Source organism: Oryzias latipes, chromosome 9 (assembly GCF_053564925.1).
Source record: "Oryzias latipes strain Hd-rR chromosome 9, Olatipes_Hd-rR_3.1".
Taxonomy (NCBI): Eukaryota; Metazoa; Chordata; class Actinopteri; order Beloniformes; family Adrianichthyidae; genus Oryzias; species Oryzias latipes.
This window is the reverse complement of record NC_136245.1, coordinates 14,239,375-14,258,857: the sequence shown is the minus strand read 5'-3', so window position 1 is coordinate 14,258,857 and position 19,483 is coordinate 14,239,375. Positions and strand designations below refer to the sequence as shown.

At 39.6% G+C, this 19,483-nt stretch overlaps 1 protein-coding gene across 14 annotated transcripts in view; it reads right to left on the bottom strand.

Annotated features, from left to right (window-relative positions):
• Positions 1-19,483, bottom strand: part of fgfr1a (fibroblast growth factor receptor 1a) — a 41,824-nt gene that overhangs the window by 2,326 nt on the left and 20,015 nt on the right. For 4 of the 14 annotated variants that reach the window (XM_011479074.4, NM_001104897.1, XM_078952082.1 and 1 more), the window contains 13 exon segments: positions 17,811-18,053; positions 16,196-16,285; positions 14,919-15,091; positions 13,037-13,160; positions 10,862-11,052; positions 10,475-10,625; positions 4,452-4,648; positions 4,021-4,166; positions 3,685-3,806; positions 2,793-2,903; positions 451-641; positions 232-354; positions 61-131 (listed from right to left, as the gene is read on the bottom strand). In XM_011479074.4, the coding sequence (XP_011477376.1) occupies positions 61-131; positions 232-354; positions 451-641; positions 2,793-2,903; positions 3,685-3,806; positions 4,021-4,166; positions 4,452-4,648; positions 10,475-10,625; positions 10,862-11,052; positions 13,037-13,160; positions 14,919-15,091; positions 16,196-16,285; positions 17,811-18,053 (1,933 nt within the window). 14 annotated transcript variants of the gene reach the window in all.

Genomic DNA, 19,483 nt, shown 5'->3' with positions numbered 1-19,483 from the left:
AGAGATCGATTTTTCCTTGTTATATAACAGTTTTAAAGGGTAGTGGAACATGATACTCACACATCACTTTGATGCGTGTATATTCGATCAAATAGTGCCTCAGGCGCCATCCACTTGACTGGTAAACGACCCTAAAAACAAAAAGAAACGTGTTGTTAAATACATTTCCATGTTCCTTTTGTAAGTCCCTTTTTAGTTTAATTCATGTTATTGATCAGATCAATTACTCACATTGGTAGTTTTCTTGTAATAATCAATGTGGTGGATGTCCCTGGCGAGGCCAAAGTCAGCTATTTTCATCACATTGTCTTCAGTTACCAAAACATTGCGAGCAGCAAGATCTCTGTGAATGCACTGGAGGAAAAAAAGGTCTGAACGAACGTCCCATTTTAAATGGACTTGATTTGAGTGCTTTGCACAGCTGCAAAATAGTGGTCGTGGTGTTTTTACCTTTTTAGAGGCCAAGTACTCCATGCCTCGAGCCACTTGGTAAGCACAAGACACCAGGTCTTTGATGGACATGGTCTCCACTGAAACCTGGTCTGGGTTGTAGCAGTACTCCATACCAGGGGGGCGGCGAGCACGCAGGTATTCCCTCAAATTTCCCTTGGATGCATATTCCACTATCACGTATAGAGGACCTGGAAAAACATGAAAGAAATGAAAACCTTAAACAATGACCCAGATCTGAACCACTTTTTTTTTTTTTTTACTTGTCCTGTTTAGCAGCAGAGCAAGCAAATAAAACCATACGGCCTCCTGCGTTGGACAGATTTTACTGTTATAATAAGGGTTTTTGTATCTTCTGACACACAAAGTGTGTATTTGTATAAACCCCTTTTGTAATTTGAGGCTAAGCTTTACTTATAATAATTATTTTGATATGCATTCCTTGTTGAGCTGGATGGAAAAAAAAAAAGGGAAGAGTGGGTTGTTAAAGATGGGGCATAGGGGTTTAAGATGGGGGAGATGGGGAGTGTCAATAATACAGACATAACAAAGAGTGTCATAAGTAAACTGTCCGACTTAGTTCTTACATAACCACCCTTACGCGCACTAGAACTCCACCACAAAAAAGGAGCAGGAGGACAGTACTCAGCAGCCCCGTGGCAGAGAAGTAGGAGGAAAAGAGAGCGCACAGAGCCCCTGCCAGGGTAGAGATCCTGCCCCACCTCAAGGTGCTACAGACCTAGACCCAATCCTCCGACCACACAAGACCTATGCCGATGCCCAGATGAGAGACATGCCATCGCCCAGACGTCCTGAGGGGGCCCCTGCACCCAGAGGCAGGCCATGACCACCAATACCCAGCCTGCACTGCACACCCAAGCAGCTTGCCTGCCAGCCCCACCGTGGACAAACTGGGGGAAGTGGCAAAAACTGCCCGCCCAACGAGGAAGGTGGACACCGTTGGCCAGCAAAGGCTCCAGATAGGGCCAGGATCAGGCTCCAGTTGCTGTGAGCAGTGATGGAAAAATTGCGTTGCCCCGGTGTGCCCAGAAAAGGAGCTTTACCCATCTTCTCTGGGATATGGTCCACCCAACTCAGATATTGTGGACTCACTCGCCTCGCGGAAAAAGTGCTGCAAGGTTAGGGGCGCAGGAACCCCACGGACGCCCTGGCAGCAGCCGCCAGCCAGCCTAACCATTTTGGAGGGCGGTAGACAAGGAACAACGTGACCATCTCCCTCTGACAGTGTGCATGTGTACGAAAGGGTTGCAATTAATATCGGTGGACCAGCACTGTACAGACTCGGTTCTTCAACAGAGGTATCTGAACTTCATGTAACAGGGTGAACCGTGTTCTTATTTCACAAGCCGTTGCCCGAGAAGAGCTATACTGAGCAGTGGAAGATGAGCAGTTGGAGGAAAAGCCACCAGACAACCAAATGCTAGGAGCGACTGGTCGGAGGAGTGCTCCAGGACAAGCAAGCGCTGGACTGACATTAGAGGAACACTCATCGTTGGGTAAAGCGCCGCCGGGACAGATCAGAGAGGGGCGCCTTGGAAGTCAGGATAGACGAGCCCTGGCCGGCACCAGAGGAGCAGCTGAGTCAGGAGCCAGACAGCGGTCAGAGGGGACAGCGACATTGGAACACAGAGGGGTGTGGTTGTGACCTGCCCCTCTTTGAGCCAAGTACCCCTCTGTTTTTTTTATCTTGCTATTAGTTAACCCAGGACGGATTTTATTTTGTTGCCAGAGCTGCTTTGTTTTAAATTGCATGTGTGTTTATTATTTTACTAGTTGTGTGTTTTGTAGAGGGTTTCACAGAGCCTGGTGTTTTAGTGTCATGAACTCCTGAGGTATTTCTGTTTTTTTGACAAAGGCTCCTGGCTCCAACAAACTGACAGAGCAAAGACGCCAACATCACTCAACGCAATAAACTCTCTTTTTGTTCCATTTTTGAACTGTGGTCCCGAGTGTCTCGTCTCCACACACGTCTAAGAATTCTGCGTTGCTGCATTCACATTGTTCACACCATCAAAGCTCTGCAAAGCAAACCCAACATGCTAAACAATAGCAGCTCTTTTAAAGAACTTTTAACAGAAGGAAAAGCAGCAGAAGAAACCCTCTGTTGGATCATTGAAGATTGGTTTTCTTAATCAGAGTGAAAGCATGAGCATCTGATTTGAGTGTCAAGAGTCAAGACTGGAGTTGAAATCATTTGTTCATGATGTCCAGCACATCTTTTTAGGTCATTTTCACATTCCTGTCTCAGGGACAGATCTGCACATGATGGTCTAATCAGAGCAGAAAAGGTCAGAAGCAGGACCTCCTCCATCTGGTCTTACCATCCTGTGTGCAGGCTCCCAGCAGGTTGATGATGTTCTTGTGTTTCCCAATGATCTTCATCATCTCCATCTCAGAAATCAGGTCTGAAAGGTCTTTTTCTGTGGCGTCAGCTGTAAGAGAAGACAATAAGTCACTACAGGCTGATTGATCTACATCCAGTCAGTTACAAAGCTATGTACACACCGTGCATTTGCCGCATGTTCAAGAACCCATGGTGTTAACACTGGACAAGCATGGAGTTTTTTTTTTGTTTTTTTTACTGTTTACTAGCGCATCCCAAGCCTCTTCCAACCTACAGTTGGAACAGGCTTGGTGTGCAATGTCAAGCGGTGATTCTCTTGAATCTTGGTCCAGCTTTTTCTTCCACAGCTCTACTCCAATAAGACTTGGTGACATGGGGCGGCCATGGTGCAATGGTAGGGTGGTCGGTTGGAAGATTGCAAGTTTGATTCCTGCCTTGTCCGCCCCATATGTCGAAGTTTACGGTTTTTACGGTTGTAAAAACTAACGTAGCTACGCATGAACGTGAGGGTTTTGAACACGGAAGCCAGAAAAACGCATTTAAATAGAATTTTCATTGGAAGTGGGTGCTTGAATGAATGCTGCCTAGGGTGTTGTAAACATAGATTAAAGATTCACAAATATGAATCAATAGGCATGTCGCATGTGTTCTAAGAAAGATTTAGAACCTTTTCATGAGATGTTGGACTCAGTTCTCTTGTTAAAATGATGGCTGGAATCCAACAAAAAAAAAGTTTTTTCTAAAATCTGTGCATCCCAGGTTGACGTTTTGCTGCCATTAACTCTAAAGCCTAACCCATTTTGGGACAATGAAAGAAATTTTTCTACAAGTCCAACTTTCTTGTTCTTCATTTGAAGAAAGTAACTTACACTTTAACATTTTCACTGCAACATTCGTCACGCGGTTTGGCTTTTCTTTGTCCAGACCCAGCACCTCCCCCATCATCACCTGACCAAAGCATCCTTCACCCAGTGGCTTTCCAAGAACGAGTCTGTGAGGAGAGAATTATGGATGTGTTCATCTTAAAAAATACATTTTAGTTCAAAACAAAACAGATTTATTTGTAATCTAAAGCTTGTGTTAGATTTTTCTCAGTCTCTACGCAACTCCTTTATTTTTAATTGAGATTACAGGTGGGAAAAATGCAGTCCCAGGAGACCTCTGCTGTTCAGGTATACTCTCAAGGTTTTTTCTGAAAAACATACTTGTCCCTTGGGACCTCCCAGCGTGGATCCTGGGGCAGTTCGTATTCAGACACTCCTGACAGCATAGGAGAGGCACTGGAGGAGAGGCGGGAGGGACGAACCAGCATTACTCCAGAATGGTTGGAGGAGCTCGAGTCCACTGACACCTGATGTAAGAAACAGTTACATTAATCTTCTCATACTGGAACAGAGGTCGTGTTAAAGCACTGCAGTTTGGGAGTTTCAGAGCAGCTTAAATACTTACTTGCTACACATGAGCATCAGCAACTACAATACACCTGCAAGTTCTGAATGCTTTTATTTACAAACGTCCACAAAAGCAGAATTGGAAATGTGCAAACAAAGCAAAAATACTAAAAGCTATGAGTTTCAAAAAATCTGAATAAACAACAAGAGGGGAAAAGAGTTTTCCAAACCCCCTATCTACTTTCTGTTACCTGTCTGCGCAGAGGGATGCTTTTAGCCAGCTTGTGAACTGCCAGCTGACTGTTGAAGTCACTCTTCTTCGATGTGGAGCGAATTTTGATGATGACGGCAATGGCAACCATGACAGCGATGAAAAAGAAGCCAGCACAGTAAATGCCTACTTCCAGGTAGGTATGACTGGTGGGGGGGTATTGAGTGACAGCTACAGGAGGGACAGGACAAGGGCGGAGTCAGCTAGGATAGATTAATTAACATCATAGACTCTCACATGCAAAAACACAAAGCATACTTGAAGCCTAAACCTCCTAAAAAGTGTTGGGTCAGTTTTAGAAAAATTTTTTCAATCAGGATGGAGACGATGGTTTGAACAACTATAAACATTTGGGACTTTAGTCCAAAAAAACGTATACTCAAAATTTTACGACTATCCATGTTTCTTTTTCTTGTTTTATTAATCCAAGCTAAGATTTAGGTTCAGAGTAAAGCAAAACTTTCAGAATTTGCCCCATTATATGAGAAATACCTTAAAAATCCCAAACAGACATGGTTTTCGAGATACATTAGGAAATGTTTAAAGCTTTTTTAAAGAAAGCATATAAGCTATTTTTATTATTTTTTATATCCTCAATCAGGCTTGTGACATGAACATGTCAAAAATAATGTCTTTCCAAACCCATTTCTTCAAGTGGGTGTGCTCTAAAGCACAGAAGTTTAAATATTAAATTTAAATATTAAGTATTTTATTAATCAATGTGACACTTAAATTAGTTTTTTTTGGATGCCTTTTCAAAGTTATAGGACATGAAAAAAAGTAACACGCAATGTTAATTTTAGGATTAATGACAGATTCATAAATTAGAGACAATTGTAAATATATTTAATATTTTTTTTCTACAATTGATAGAATAATTGACAATGCAATCAAAAAGCCCCCAAATCTCAAACTGCCCCATTGATGACACCGGAACTATAAATATTTAATGTGTTAAAAATAACAACTTCCTTTAAAACCTCATAAATACATTTTTTCTCTACGCATTTTCTTAAAACCCATTAAGATTCCCTGCAAGTCCAATTTCAGATTAAATTAACTCATCCCTTAGACACAATATAGTTCCAAAAACATGGAAAACTGCTGGAGTTACACCAATACATAAAGCGGGCGACAGAACAAAACCAAAAAATTAAAAAAATCAACAAGTATCTTACCAAGTATTTCAAAAGTAGTTGAAAAATGGGTAACAACATATCTTATTTCACATCTAAACAACGGGTCAACGCCTTTCCACCCAATGCAGTTTGGTTTTAGGAAGCATCCACTGATACTGCCACAAGTTAATTTCTTCAATCTTATTTGACTACTAAAGGTATCATATTATATTTGCAGTCAATGGTTTTTAGTCATTTAACCTATCGTCTCTCTACTTGGTCCCAAAGAAATGCAACTATTTTAAAGCCACTTTAATCCATCTTTAAAAATGGGTTGAAAAACACTTGATGTGCAGATTTACAGTATCACTATTGCTTCATTCTCAATAAATATAATGTGCGTTTTTTTTTTAATTATCTGTTGTTTTCTAGGGTCTAATTTTTAAGGGCTTGCTCTGCCACCTTTAAGGAATTCTATTCATAAGAAAAATAATCTAGGGATTCACACCAGACCTTTAACCTGCGGAGACTGGGAAGAGCAAAGATGCAGGACCAAATTTGGCGAATTTGGTGTCCGTCAGAGGCACCAAATTTTGGAATATACGTCCAGTTCCCATCAGAAAGAGTGAAAACTATGCAAGGTTCAAAACAGCTTGAAACATTGGTTAAAACAAACTAGACTTGTACTCGGACTCAAAACCATCCCTGCGGTCCATTAAACTATGGAGGTTTTTTTTGTTTTGTTTTTCTGCTCATGTCTACTTTGTGCTGTAGTATTCTGTATAAACTACCCGTAATTTCCGGACTACAGAGCGCACCCGATTACAAGCCGCACCCACTCATTTTCACGTGTTTAACTTCTTTTGTTCATACACAAGCCGCATCAGAGTACGCAACATGGTCAGCCTGACAAATCACATCCTGACTCCCAAACTGAGCGCAATTCATTAGCACACTGTGGGAGGAGACAGCTTTGCCTCAGGCTCATGTATTTGAAAACACTAACACCTGCCAAACAGCATGCACCTCTATTCTGTTCACAAGTTCCTCAGTTATGGTTTTTATATTTTAATTTTTTTTATTTTTTTTTCCTTATTGACAATCTAGGTATCATACATAAAATTACAAACAGTAACCATATAATCAACATTACATCCCTCAGTTATGATGAGGAAATTTACATCCGCGATCCCCCATTTCCCATGAGTCTTAGGGGCTAAAGGCGGGGTCAACGCCCGGCCTCGCCACACTGTTGTACGTGTTTAAGAATGAGCAAGGAACAGCAGTGGATGGAGGGGCGAACGGAAGAACAGCTCTCCTTCCGCTTGTGTCGCGGCAGCGTTATGGGAGTAACAGGGCTGGTTAAAAAACACACCAGTAAATTAAAGCAGCGCCGACTGAAAAGCGCGCCTCAGCGCGATACGCGCGCCGCGGCGCGTGCGTCAGAAGTTTCCTTCCACAACAAACACTGTTGCTCCGCGGACGCCTCTGCGCCCCGCGCTCGCCCTGCGCGCTCCTTGTCTCCCCTTCCTATCCTCTCCGACACCGCTTGCCAGAGCGGCTCCAAGGAGGAGCGCTTTGTCCCCATTGCGCCGGTGGACCGAGCGAATCGTGTCTGTGCAGAGCAATCGGACTTGATACTGTACGTTTTGTGGATGAGGGGCGGATGCGTTGTTACGTGTGGGAGCCATCAGACTGCCATCGGCCCCGCAGCTCTATGTGAACGAGCAGCAGGGAGAACATGTCTCCAGCTCACACGGAGGCTGTGAGCTTTTCAAAGCAAAATTCCGCTCAGTCCTTAGAAACAGTTAAAATGACCACGTCAATTTGTGTTTCCAGTCGTGTCCCGACAAAATAAAGGCTGATGTTATTCCCACATATTTACGTGCAGCCCAGCTGCAGATTGCAGCTTTTCCGTCAGCAGCTGACCGGCTTTTCCAAACCCGTTGGTGATGGTGGATTTTTTCACGCTGCTTTTAACGATTGCTTTTAACTTGAAAGCTGCGTCATATTGTAGTGGCGATCACGTGCACGTTGGGTCTAATGGCACCAAAGGATTCTGGGATGCGGCCGGGCATGCGTGTTTCTTTTTGTTGAACCATGACTGAAGTGTCTAAGACCTGAAGTGAGGTGCATGCTGTTTGGCAGCTAAGAGGTGTGTTGAAAAATAAATGACTTGTTGCTTGGAGTTGGATAGAGAATTCAAACCATACACTGAGTCCGAAAGTACGTACATGGCGGCCGCCAATTAAATCCATAAATTAGCCGCGTCACTGAATAAACCGCAGGGCTGTAAGCGCAGGAAATAAGTAGCGGCTTTTAGTCCGGAAATTACGGTATATGTTTTCACTTGTGTTTACTGTTGTATGAATTGTTCTAAGTGTTTAATGTTTATATGTTTTTCTCTTTTACATGCCTTAGGAAAACAATTTACCACTTGCCAAAACATTGATGAATATGCACTGTCCTCATTTAAATTAAAAGAAAACAATTAATATAAATTAAAAAGCTAACAACAGAATAAAATAAATAAAATCAAGCATGTGCAGGCAATTTATTAAATGTACCTTTACACAAAACCAACCGACATTCTCAAAAGATGTTATCCTCTACTGCAAAGAATAAACTAAAAGAATTAATCTCCAGTTTTCAAAGTGATCAGGCTTGTGCACACAATATTTTAACATGGCAAGGTCCTTAATCTGGCCTTTGAGAGTATTTCGAGTTCCTCATTCTTGGTTCTCTTAAAATCCCACCCCCAATTCTCTTTCATCAGTTCCAAAATACTACAAAAACTGAAGTTTAGTTTACTTTACTCTTACTTTAAAATGTCAGAATGGATTTTTTTCCTGGTATTTGTGTTTTCACCAGCTGCAGTCCAGAACATTTATTTTAATGCAAATCTGAGATTTTTGCTTTACCCAAACTTTATTTAGCAGTAGAATAAAACACGGTAAACCACAAAGCATGACTTTACTGTAGTAAATACATCTTCATCATAATTATCACTTTAAAGCAAGTCTATTTCTATATTTTTTTATGTTTTTGAGCTAAAAAACAACAACTGTGAAATAAGATTTAAACTATGTTTTTTTCCTCCCACTCAATGAAAACAGCAACATTTATTCATCTCAGTAGATAGGGTGTAATGGGCTTCTTTCAGTTAAAGATTTTTGAAAATACACAGGTTTGAAAAGTCGGCAGTGTGCACTTCAGTCAGATATAGTTGATTTACAAACAGGTCTAGGGAAAAAAATTAAATCTATTCATATACAGCCCATTCTTCCTAAAGATGTGCATCAATTACCGTACATGGTCACATATGCTGCAAGTGCACATTTTTGCCAACTATTGATTATTCTATGCAGGGCTTTGGATTAAAAAAAAAGAGTTGCTCTGGAAGCATAGATACTCCTCAAAGAAGCACCAACTGAAATGCACCAGTACACCCCCTAGATGAATGTTAGCACCACAAGCTGTTAAACAAGCAGCTTGAAAATTGGAGTAATGCTCATTCCAGAGAGACAGGAATGAGACATCTACTACAGAGAGACAGTATTAAAGCAAACCACTGCTCTCACAGCAGGAAATGACATCAAACGATACATGTCATTTCTGCTACTCGTCAAAGAGAAAAGACGAGTGAAAACCAAACATAAATTACTAGAGCGGAAAGGAAGAGAGTTCAAAGAGAAATTTTGATCTGAGCAGCCAAACAAACCCTGAAATTATGAGGTTTTGCTGGTTGATTCAGACAGGATTACTCCAAGCAACTCCTGGGTTGTTTGTCATTTTGCAGAAGTAACTAAAGAAACAGAAGAGCAAGCTTAGTGCTCTCCTCCATCTAAAGTTCAGATGGAGTAGGAGTAAGGGGAGGGTGTTTAGTATACCATGTTGCCCAGGCTTCCACTCACATTTATCTGCAGAAATGCAGCAACACAAACGCTTTCTGGAAAATGTCAATCTGGAGAGCCCGGCTTGAGATCGGAAAGGATATAAGGAAAAGTAAGAAAGAGAGAAAACCACTGATACCTTCCAAAACGGTCAACCATGCAGTGTGATGAGAGAACCCGATAGAATTGCCTGCCAAGCAGGTATATTGCCCAGCGTCACCAAAAGACACATTTCTCAGTTGCAGGACTTCCATTTCCTTGTCCGTGGTGTTAAGGCCAGCGGTCTAGAAAATAACAGAGGAAACAGACCCAACAAAAGGCCCAAGAGGGAAAGGGGACTGTAAGTAAAAGACTCTGAAAGAGAATGAGCTCGGAGGAGCGTTCTCCTCTATAATGAAATAGCATCAGGACAAGTATCACCAAGAGCCCCAACAGAGGACTCCGTCAGGGAGAGTCCTCCAGCATCTGTTAGTGAAAGAGATGGTTAAGTCAATTCTATGCTGCTTAACCTTAAACTGGGCGCCACCATCACCATGTGAAATACCTCAGCCTCATTTGTACATGCAAAGGATTCACATGGAAAACTCCACAGCAGAACAGGGAGTCCTAACTCACTCACTAACATTAGACCAAAAACAGACAGAATGGAAAAGACGATAACAGAAGAAGAAAGTACACAAAACTTTGAAAGGCAAGAGCGCACGAGTAATAGAGAATGGAGAGAAAATTAAGAGGACAAAGCAGAGACATGTGGCAGGAATGAGAGGAGCTCCAACATAAACTGGACACTAAAGACTCAACTGTTCTGCTGGGAATTTTCCATAGCATCATTTACTTTCAGGAGAACTGAAGAGAGAGGAACTGAAAAACAGAGGGAGGGAGGAGAGAAACAGCTGAGGTCGTCTCCAGCTATAAGCTTCAAGTTTTCCCAGCTGGCCCTGAAGCGCCTCCAATGTGTCGTCCTTGCACTGCTGCGTGGTGGTTACCTGCAGGGTCATATTTGGTGACGGTCAACCAAGCTGACTGATTGGCCTCCCCTATATAATTGGACACTTTACATATATACTCTCCGCTTTCCTCCTCAGTCACATTGTAGAGGGTAAGCACCTGAGCATCCGAGCTATTGACCCCTGAATGCTAGAAATGAAAACAAGCCATCAAAGGACACAAACACAGCAGGTAACACAATAAACATGGTTGGGAGAAGTTTACTTGCAAGTTGACGGCAAAATATTCAATTTATATTCCAATTACAATTGAGAGATGTATTGATCTTAATAAACTTAAGTCAATTATATTTTGGAAAATGGATTAAAAATTGGACATTTCTGTGCTTCAGAAACATGTTATGCATAAATAAAAAGACTGAATACCTTAAGAATTTTGACATGTGGTAAACCATCAGGTCCGACGCCGCTCCCATTGACCTCAATATGCTTCAGCCACTGAATGTGAGGCTGTGGATCACTGAAAACCTTGCAATGAAATTCCACATCACTCCCCACCACTACTGAGCGATTGGCTGGCAACCCGGCCTGCAGTATGGGCCTGTGGGGGGAGCGCTCTGCAAAACCACAGAGATGCACAGACATGTTTAATTTAGGCATTTAAAAGATCAGAGGAGCAGGCAGGAAACATTACAGGCAAACTAGTGTTGATTAGCGCTTATTTCTTTTTTTTTTTCTTTTTTACAGGAAGCAATTATAGAAAGTTCTTTTATTAAAGACCCACTCAGATGAAAATTGTGCTTTTGATGTTTTTAACATGTTATTGTGGCATTTTTTTTTGATGATGGAGGACATATTTAAGAAATCTAAAATTACATTGCATTTCTTTATTCAAATTGTTGTGAATCAGAAGCAGATACAAAAAAAAAAAATCACATTGGAAAGGTAGCTTATTTGTGATGTAGAAAATAAACTGGGTAGTAGTCTGAAATGTGCCTGTGGTCTAAAACTAGTACAAAAAGAGAATATGGTTCAAGAATGCCTCCTCAACTGGCAATCTACACACATCGATGTTCCATAAAAAAGAAAAGAAAAGAAACGATTGAGTAATCAAAATAAACGTTTTGACAGCTTGAGATTGGTTTGGCAAAGAAATTTAAAAACAGTAATTTCTGAAGAAGTTTGGCATAACATAATCTTAGACATTAATTGGGCTACTAGAGATGCCAGAAGTAAATTTATCCATAATAAAATTGTGCACTGGTATTACTATACACCATCAAAGAGGTTTAGGATGGGGCTGTTGCAAGACAGTAACTGTTGGAAATGTGGAAACGATACTACTTATCTTCACGCGTTCTGAGAATGTCATTGGTGTTTCCTTTTTGGATCGAAGTGATTTCTAATATGGAAAATGTGATTGGACTACCAATTCCTAAATTACCACAACTATGTTTATTCGGAGAGCAGTCTGCTAAATCCCCTGGATTTCCTAAAGAATTGTTTGGCCTTGTGGTGGCTGGATTTATGGTGGCTGCAAGATTTATTCTAAGGGATTGGAAGAGTCCCCACAAGCCTCAACATAAGGACTGGATTAAACTCATGACAGAGACTGCTTCATTTGAAAGTTTAATTGCTAATATAAACAATGTGCAGGTTAAAACAGGCCAGGCATGGAGTCATTTTATGTCATTGATAAAATCATAAGAACAAGCTTTCACTGCATATTCTGAAAGGTGTCGTGTAAGTTTTATTCATTTATTTATTCATTTTTGATCTATTACTTTTGTAATTTTGTGTTCAGTGTTATTGTGGGGGGAAAAAAAACTAAAATAAATACAAACTTTAATGAGATAAAAAAAAAAAAGAAAGAAAAGAAATATTTTGGGCGGGGCCACAAGCTTCCTGCTTAGCTTAACAATGGGGAGGCGGGTTGCGCCAACAGTACCGCACACAATTCAGAGGCAAATTTATGATGAGCAATAAATTATGTCTCATAGCATGAGGGACAAAAGATATCTTCAGTCTGTCTGTGGAGCAGCGATGGGACACTACTGCTGACCACGCCCCAAGACCTTTTTTTTCTTCTTTTTGACGTAGAAAAAAAGGCATTACCATGCCTAAAAGACCACTGGGAATGCTTTTAAAATAAATCAAAATATGATTGGAGTGGGTCTCCAACAGTGCTTCTGTAATGCCAAAAAGAACAAATCCTCAAAACTTCTCAGTATCTTTAAGGTTCTTGATAAAGAGCCGCCCCAGCATAAGAATGAAAAGTGCTCATCTGGCACCAAGTAAAACCCAAAGGAGTGACGCCAATAGAGGAAGTTGTACTCGGATTTATAAGACCAACGGAGCAAGAGTAAATCACAAAGCAGACCAAGCTAAAGTTATCCAGTCTTTTACAAGAATCTATGTCTCAACTTATAACCACGGATGGAGTTTTTAAAATTCTTCTCATTGCAGATGTACACATCTTTGCTATGAGAACAGATGTTTTCACTCACGAGATCACTGGTCTGCAGTAACACTTAGGTCTTCATATTTATTAACTATTTAAACGGATTACTAATCTTCTAGCAGGAAAACTGTTTTTCTTACCAACAACATCCAGCTGATAGGTGTGATTAATGCTTCCATATTGGTTTTCCACCACGCAGGTGTAGTTCCCCTTATCAGACGGGACTACAGACTCCATGATGATGGACCACATGTGTTCACGAACCTAAAAGTCCACAGAATGAACATGAATCAAAAATAAACATAATAAATAATAAATTAACCACATAGTAAAATTAGCACAAATACTCATTTAAAATGTAAGTAAAAGAATAAAAACAATCATCTGTGGTTATTTTCATGAAAAATAGACTCAATAACAAACAACTTTGAAGCAGTTGTGAAACTTAGTAAAATAGGAGCAACATATTTATGTGTGCTTTGTCCCACTTTATAGTAAGATGACCTCCTTGAGATTATTAAAACAATTCAAGGTTGTAAATTTAGGAGTTTTAGCTCAACAGCAGGCTCGAAAACAATAATTCATCAGCGTTTCAGACAAAACGTACCACCCAACTGAAGGACACCGTCTAGCCTTCACTAGTCTTAGAGTTCGTTATAAACCTCAGTACTGCGTTTTAGTGCATGAATAAAACCGGTGGGTAATCACAATGCACCCAAAACTGGACAGAAAAAGTCTTTAATCTTTTACTTCAGAGTAAGAACTGGAATCAGCTTTATTGGCCAAGAAGGAATTTGGCTTCTGTGCCTTATGTTCCTGTGCTAAACTTTAACCTAATTTTGCTTATTTTAAGAGGATCAGCCACAATGGTAATTTTCTTTTTACTATACGAGATCAATCCTTTGCAGCTGTGACAGTGAGCAGGGACTTAAATACCATATCCTGGCCTAAAAAGCAAACTCCAGGCACATAGCTACAATTGACTTTGTCTTATTAGCATGGATTTAAGTCTGGCTTTTTGTTCCTTCCTTTGTTCATACGCATTTTATAATTTTTTTTTTCTATAAATCTGCCAAGTCTGGCTGTGTGTGATTAGTGAACCAACCTCTAAGGCAGCAGCAGCAACATCAAACATGTGTATACACACTGAACCATACGGTCTTCCTCATTTAGTCAAAAATGTGAAGAGAGTCCAGTTGCCTGCTGCCAGATGTGTGATGCCTGCCTTCATATACATGTGTTCCACATTATCCTCAGCCTCCTGCCTGTCTCCATGCCGGTAATGTGAACAATAGAATCCATGCTATTACAGCAAGAGGGTGGAAGGACTGAGAGAGGGTCCCTGCCACTGATGCAGACCTTTACATTTTTACTGGGAATTCTTTTTTTGAAAAAGAGCCGCCAGGTGGTAAAAGTGTGCTGCCTGGCTGGGTGAGTGGCTTTAGGAGGCCAAGGAAGCAGGCAGTTGAGAGGAAACTCTTTAATGTGTCCCAGCTGGGGAGGCAGATGGCTGAGGGAACATAGTACAGGACTGGGTAAGCCCACATTATGAGAAGAGCAGATGTGGGATAGTTTTATTGATATCCACACCTGTGGTCAAACCACCAATGGATGTAGCTCTACACATTTGTTTAGTTTGACAAGTTTGTTGATAAACATACAATGTCTGAATTAAAAAAAAAGTTACAAGTGTTGCTTTTTGTGGGAAAATCTGTAAAGATGTGATAAAACTTCACCTATTGCACCTCTTAATTCAAAGAGAGAGGATTTCATTGAATCCATTGTCATAACCTTTACAATTTGTTAGCATTTCAAACAGACAAAAACCAGGAAAACATTAACAGGTGGCTGTGAGTATGCCACACAAATGGAACCAAAAGCTTTATGGGACATTTCCTAAGTAATGAACAGTGACAGTGAGGTGGGTAAAGAAGAGAGACGCATGCCACTACATTTCAAGTGATGGAATGGTATCAATAGAAAGCCCTGAAGGGAAGTTTTTGAAATATTTCCATTACTTACCTTAAAGCCTCCAATGCGATGGTCTTTCTTGAACTCCCTCCCGTTCTTGTACCATTTCAGAGTGGGGATTGGGTTGCCACTGGCAGGACATCGAAACTTCACTGTCTTACTTGCTGGAACAGCGTGAAGCTTCTTCTCCATTTTTTCTGGATCAATCCATTGTGGAGCCATCGCTAAAAAAGCAGGGAAAAACAATCAAAAAGTAATTTGCAACTACTAGCTATACTTTCACACTTGGGTACATTCCTAATATCCCTATGTTAATGAGTAAATAATGTTTATGTAAATAGTAAATAATGTTAAATGTTTGTAAATAAGTAAATAATGTTTAATGTTTAAAAATGAGTAAATGAAATGTCTGTTTTATTAAGAATCCATTAAACCACAACTTTAAAGTAATCAGTTGGTTATTAAAAATGTTTTAATTTATTTTTACGATATAAAAAACAATCAGTTGTGAATCAGTTTATGTTTTTTTCCAAATAAACATATGGTTACCAACGATTCTGTCCATGCCCATCTTTCTAATTTATCAAAAAACTCCTTTGAGACCTTTGAAAGGAAGTTTTCGGTGTATTGAAAATTTAAAAATTAGATAAAAGCTTATTCATCTTGTTATTCTAAAATTTAGATCAGTAAAGCTCCCTTACTGAAAGCTTTATGACACATTTCTAAAATGTTTCCACTATTGACAAACCTATCAGGCTACTTATTGTCAACAAAAATCCTTGTAATTCTTTAAGCCAATTTATTCTTTTTAATACTGTACTAAGTTAACATGCATTTAAAAATAAGAACATTTTTAAAACATCCTGCTGCTCCCCAATAATCCATAAAACAATGCATTGGGGATCCACCTTTAAAAATTAGTAAAAATTTACATTTAAATATTTAAACAGATATAAAAAGGATGATACAGTGTTAAAATAATTAGAACATGACTAAATTAAGACAGATATTTGTGTCAGCATTTAGTCATACATTGCAGCTACTGGATTCTTTATGGGCAGTCTAATTAGCGGAAATCAAACAAGAATAGAAATGTGTTCACAAAGTATCATAAAGTTGAATAAAATAGAATAAATAAAATAAAATACATAAAAATGTGTATTCATGACAAATCCCCATGGGGATATTCCCCATGCCCAACCTCCCTGGAGGTTCAGAGTGAAACAAGACACATCAGGCCAACAACTGCACTACACAACCTTAAAAATACCCCCAAAAATGACTAATGAACATTTGCTGCAGTAACTCAAACATATTTGAACACTTACGCATCAGTTTCTGACTCCCCAACAATTTAGTTTCCTCTGATGAAGATTCTTCCTCGTCATCGTCGTCTTCAGAGGAGGCCAAGTTATAGACTATTGAGAGGAAGACAAATCGGAAAAATCCTGTTTGCTCAATCGATCAGGACTATGCACAAACAAAATAATCTCACCGTTTAACTAAAAAAGTGTTTGATCACACAATGATTAGGATTACATATTACATGTTAAAGTAACCAAAGATTTTACAAATGATTTCAGAATTTAGAAATCAATGTTATTTTAAATGTCACAATTAGGGCTGGGTTTATAAATTGATTTCATAAGTTAATTAAATGTTTTTTGTTTAGATGATTTATTTATTTATTTATTTATTTATTTTGGGGGGGGGGACAAAACGAAACAAAAAAAAAAATAGAGATTTTATTTTCCTAGCTCTCTGCTCACTTGGGCTTCCGTTGTTCGGAGTGAGGTCAGCCCGTCCGTGTCTCGCAACGAGCAAACATGAAAACAGCCGCAAGCAAAGAGGAGCTTTGTCCGTGAGGCAGAGAAAAAAAAAGCTTGTTGCATAATATTTACAAGCGTACGTGACGCGTAAAGCACCCCCCCCCCCCCCAACATCCCTCCAGCACCCCCCCGTAACTTCTGTACACGTCTCTGTATTGCTTAGTTTAGGCAGCGGGACATGATAATGATGTGTTCGTACTATTTATAAAGTACTTTAAGGCTATTTCTTTTCTTAAATAAAATTAAGAAAATAATTTCCATTACCTTCAGCTGATTCGGACTACAAGTGACAGAGAACAGATAGAGATCAGAAATCAGTCACGTAAAAGAGTCGTTTTTATCGTTTTTTTTTCGTTATGTTGTGACTTCCTCTCTTTCCACTCAACATAATTTTTTAAATAGCATCTATAGTTTTTCTATAATGCAATAATTTGTCCACACGCAGCAAAATCTGTTTAAAGGTTGTAGCTGCTAAAAGTGGGAGTACCACACATTTGTTTTAGCAACTGAAACAGACACTGTTAAATGAGTGAGAAGCATTTCTCTTTATGAGGCTCAAGCTAGCGGTAGTTCACAAAACATCTGCTGCATTCATCTACAAACATTTTTACACCTTGTATTTAATAGAGCTTTGTGTTGGAGCATATTTCCAAAGGAATGTTAAAATAAAATAGTTTTTGGTAAATATATTCTGTCATTTGTAATTTTTGTTAAAGAAAGTAAAAGGAAGGAGAGAAAAAAATCAATTAAAATCAAAAATTTATTTTCATGTGAAACAATCTGAGATTTTATTTTTTGGCCATATCGCCCAGCTCTAATAATTCTAAAAGATAAGTCTTGCAAATTAAATAGAAAATCATAAAAGACTTCAGACAGGAAAATCATTCCTGCATGATGACACTGGAGATGTCAAATTTTGTGACAATAGAATCTGACTTTGGTGGTTTCTGTGGTTCACTAATTCTCTGTATAAAAATAGAACACCATTACCATTAAGTCTAACAATTATACAAACTCTTAAAATGGAAACTTGAAATAACTATGACACAAACATAGTAGAACAGCTTTTCTCTTAAGTGGTGACAGTGCAGACACTGTTGTTTTCAATGGTTACCTGTGACGTTGAAGTAGAGGCTGTGGTTGCCGAAAGTGGTGCACGTGTACAGGCCAGAGTCGCTTAGCTCCACAGTCTCGATTTCCAGCTGGCCATTGTTAATCCGGACGTGTTCCCCGTTCACAACAGCAATTTGGTCTTTGGTCCAGTTGACAGCGTGGAGGGAATCCTTTACAGAGCAACTGAGAACCAAACGACTCCCAAGATGAAGCGTGAACAGCTCTGGTTGAGCATCCACAGAGCCTATAAAGGAAAGAGGATACTGCTATTATTCAGCTCATGATGTCCATCACTAAAAACATTCTCAGCAGTTTGTTGCCTCCCTGGAATAACAAAATTATAGAGGTAAACAAAAGTGGGAATAAGTTATTGTGTCACAAGCCGTAAAAATCTTGAACATGTACCAACGTTTGCACACCCTGCTGCTAGCTTGCCGCCCCAATCAAGCATTAGCAGTAAAGATGTTCACTTGATGGGAGTACTCCATCTGGCTTCAAAAGTAACTTGCTAGCAAAGAACATTTTTTTCTTCTGAAGATTTGAGAAGCAGTCTTCTGTTAAGTGTTGACTGCAAACCAGAGTGTTTTTAAACGTTGCTGTGATCAAGAAAATTAATGCATTTTGTTCTCAAACCAACACTATGGGAAAAAATATGAAAGCTAACATTGGTAGTTGTAATTGTTTTATGACAATTGCAATTCGCTACAACACATGGGTGTTGAACCCTCATAATTTCTCGCACACCTTAGCATTATTGGGCCAGGTTGTTTGTTTGTGGGGCTGGGGGTAGATGTCCTCCATCATGACAAAAATCCTATAAGTACAAGTCAAAATCACAGAAAACACTTTTCCTTGGAGTGGTAAGTATTTGTGCTTAGCATGTTATAGGTGTGTTAGCTTTGGTCTAAAGCAGCAGTGTCAAAGCTTTTACCTGCATTCAGTGTGCTTGTGTTTTCTGTCAGGGCCATGTTCAACGCATTTTTGTCCCTTTTTTGCTAAGTGGATTTGCCGCAGAGAGGAAGGTCACAGTCTCTGCTGCTATATGAGTTTCTAAAACTAAGTTAGGGCTGGCAAATTGTAAGTTTTTCCCCATGCTTGGTGCATGTGCAGAGAAAACAAAGTGGGGAAAGCTATTAGGCAGCCTGCATACGCCTGCATGTCTGACAACAAAAACAAGAAAGAATGTGAGAACAACACTAGGCTAATCGTTACAGCTTAAGGAAATTTGAAGATTTTTATGTCCTGTTATATTTTTAAAATATTTTTGGGGGAGAAATGCTCAAGACAGTAAGGATAAAAAATAAAGGCTAAATTTACATTCAACTAAAAAATCCCTACTGTGCAGTAATCCAGATTTGTTTGATCCATGTGAAGATTTTACTACCATAGTTTTCCTTCAGCTTTTCCATGTTGTTGATTACAGCACTATATAACCAGCTTCTTTAATAATGGTCAGCTGTGTTTGGTGTAAACATTTCTCTGTGATTGTGTGGCCAAAGGATTTAGACCAACAGACCATTTAAGGATCAGGAAACACCAGTAAATGATGTGAATTATTTATCTAATGTGAATGTGACACCATCCATCTTCAAGATGACTCTTCAATATTAAACTTCTTCCCCATTATGTAACATTTACCTTCTGAACAGAAATACAATAGAGACATTTTTGAAT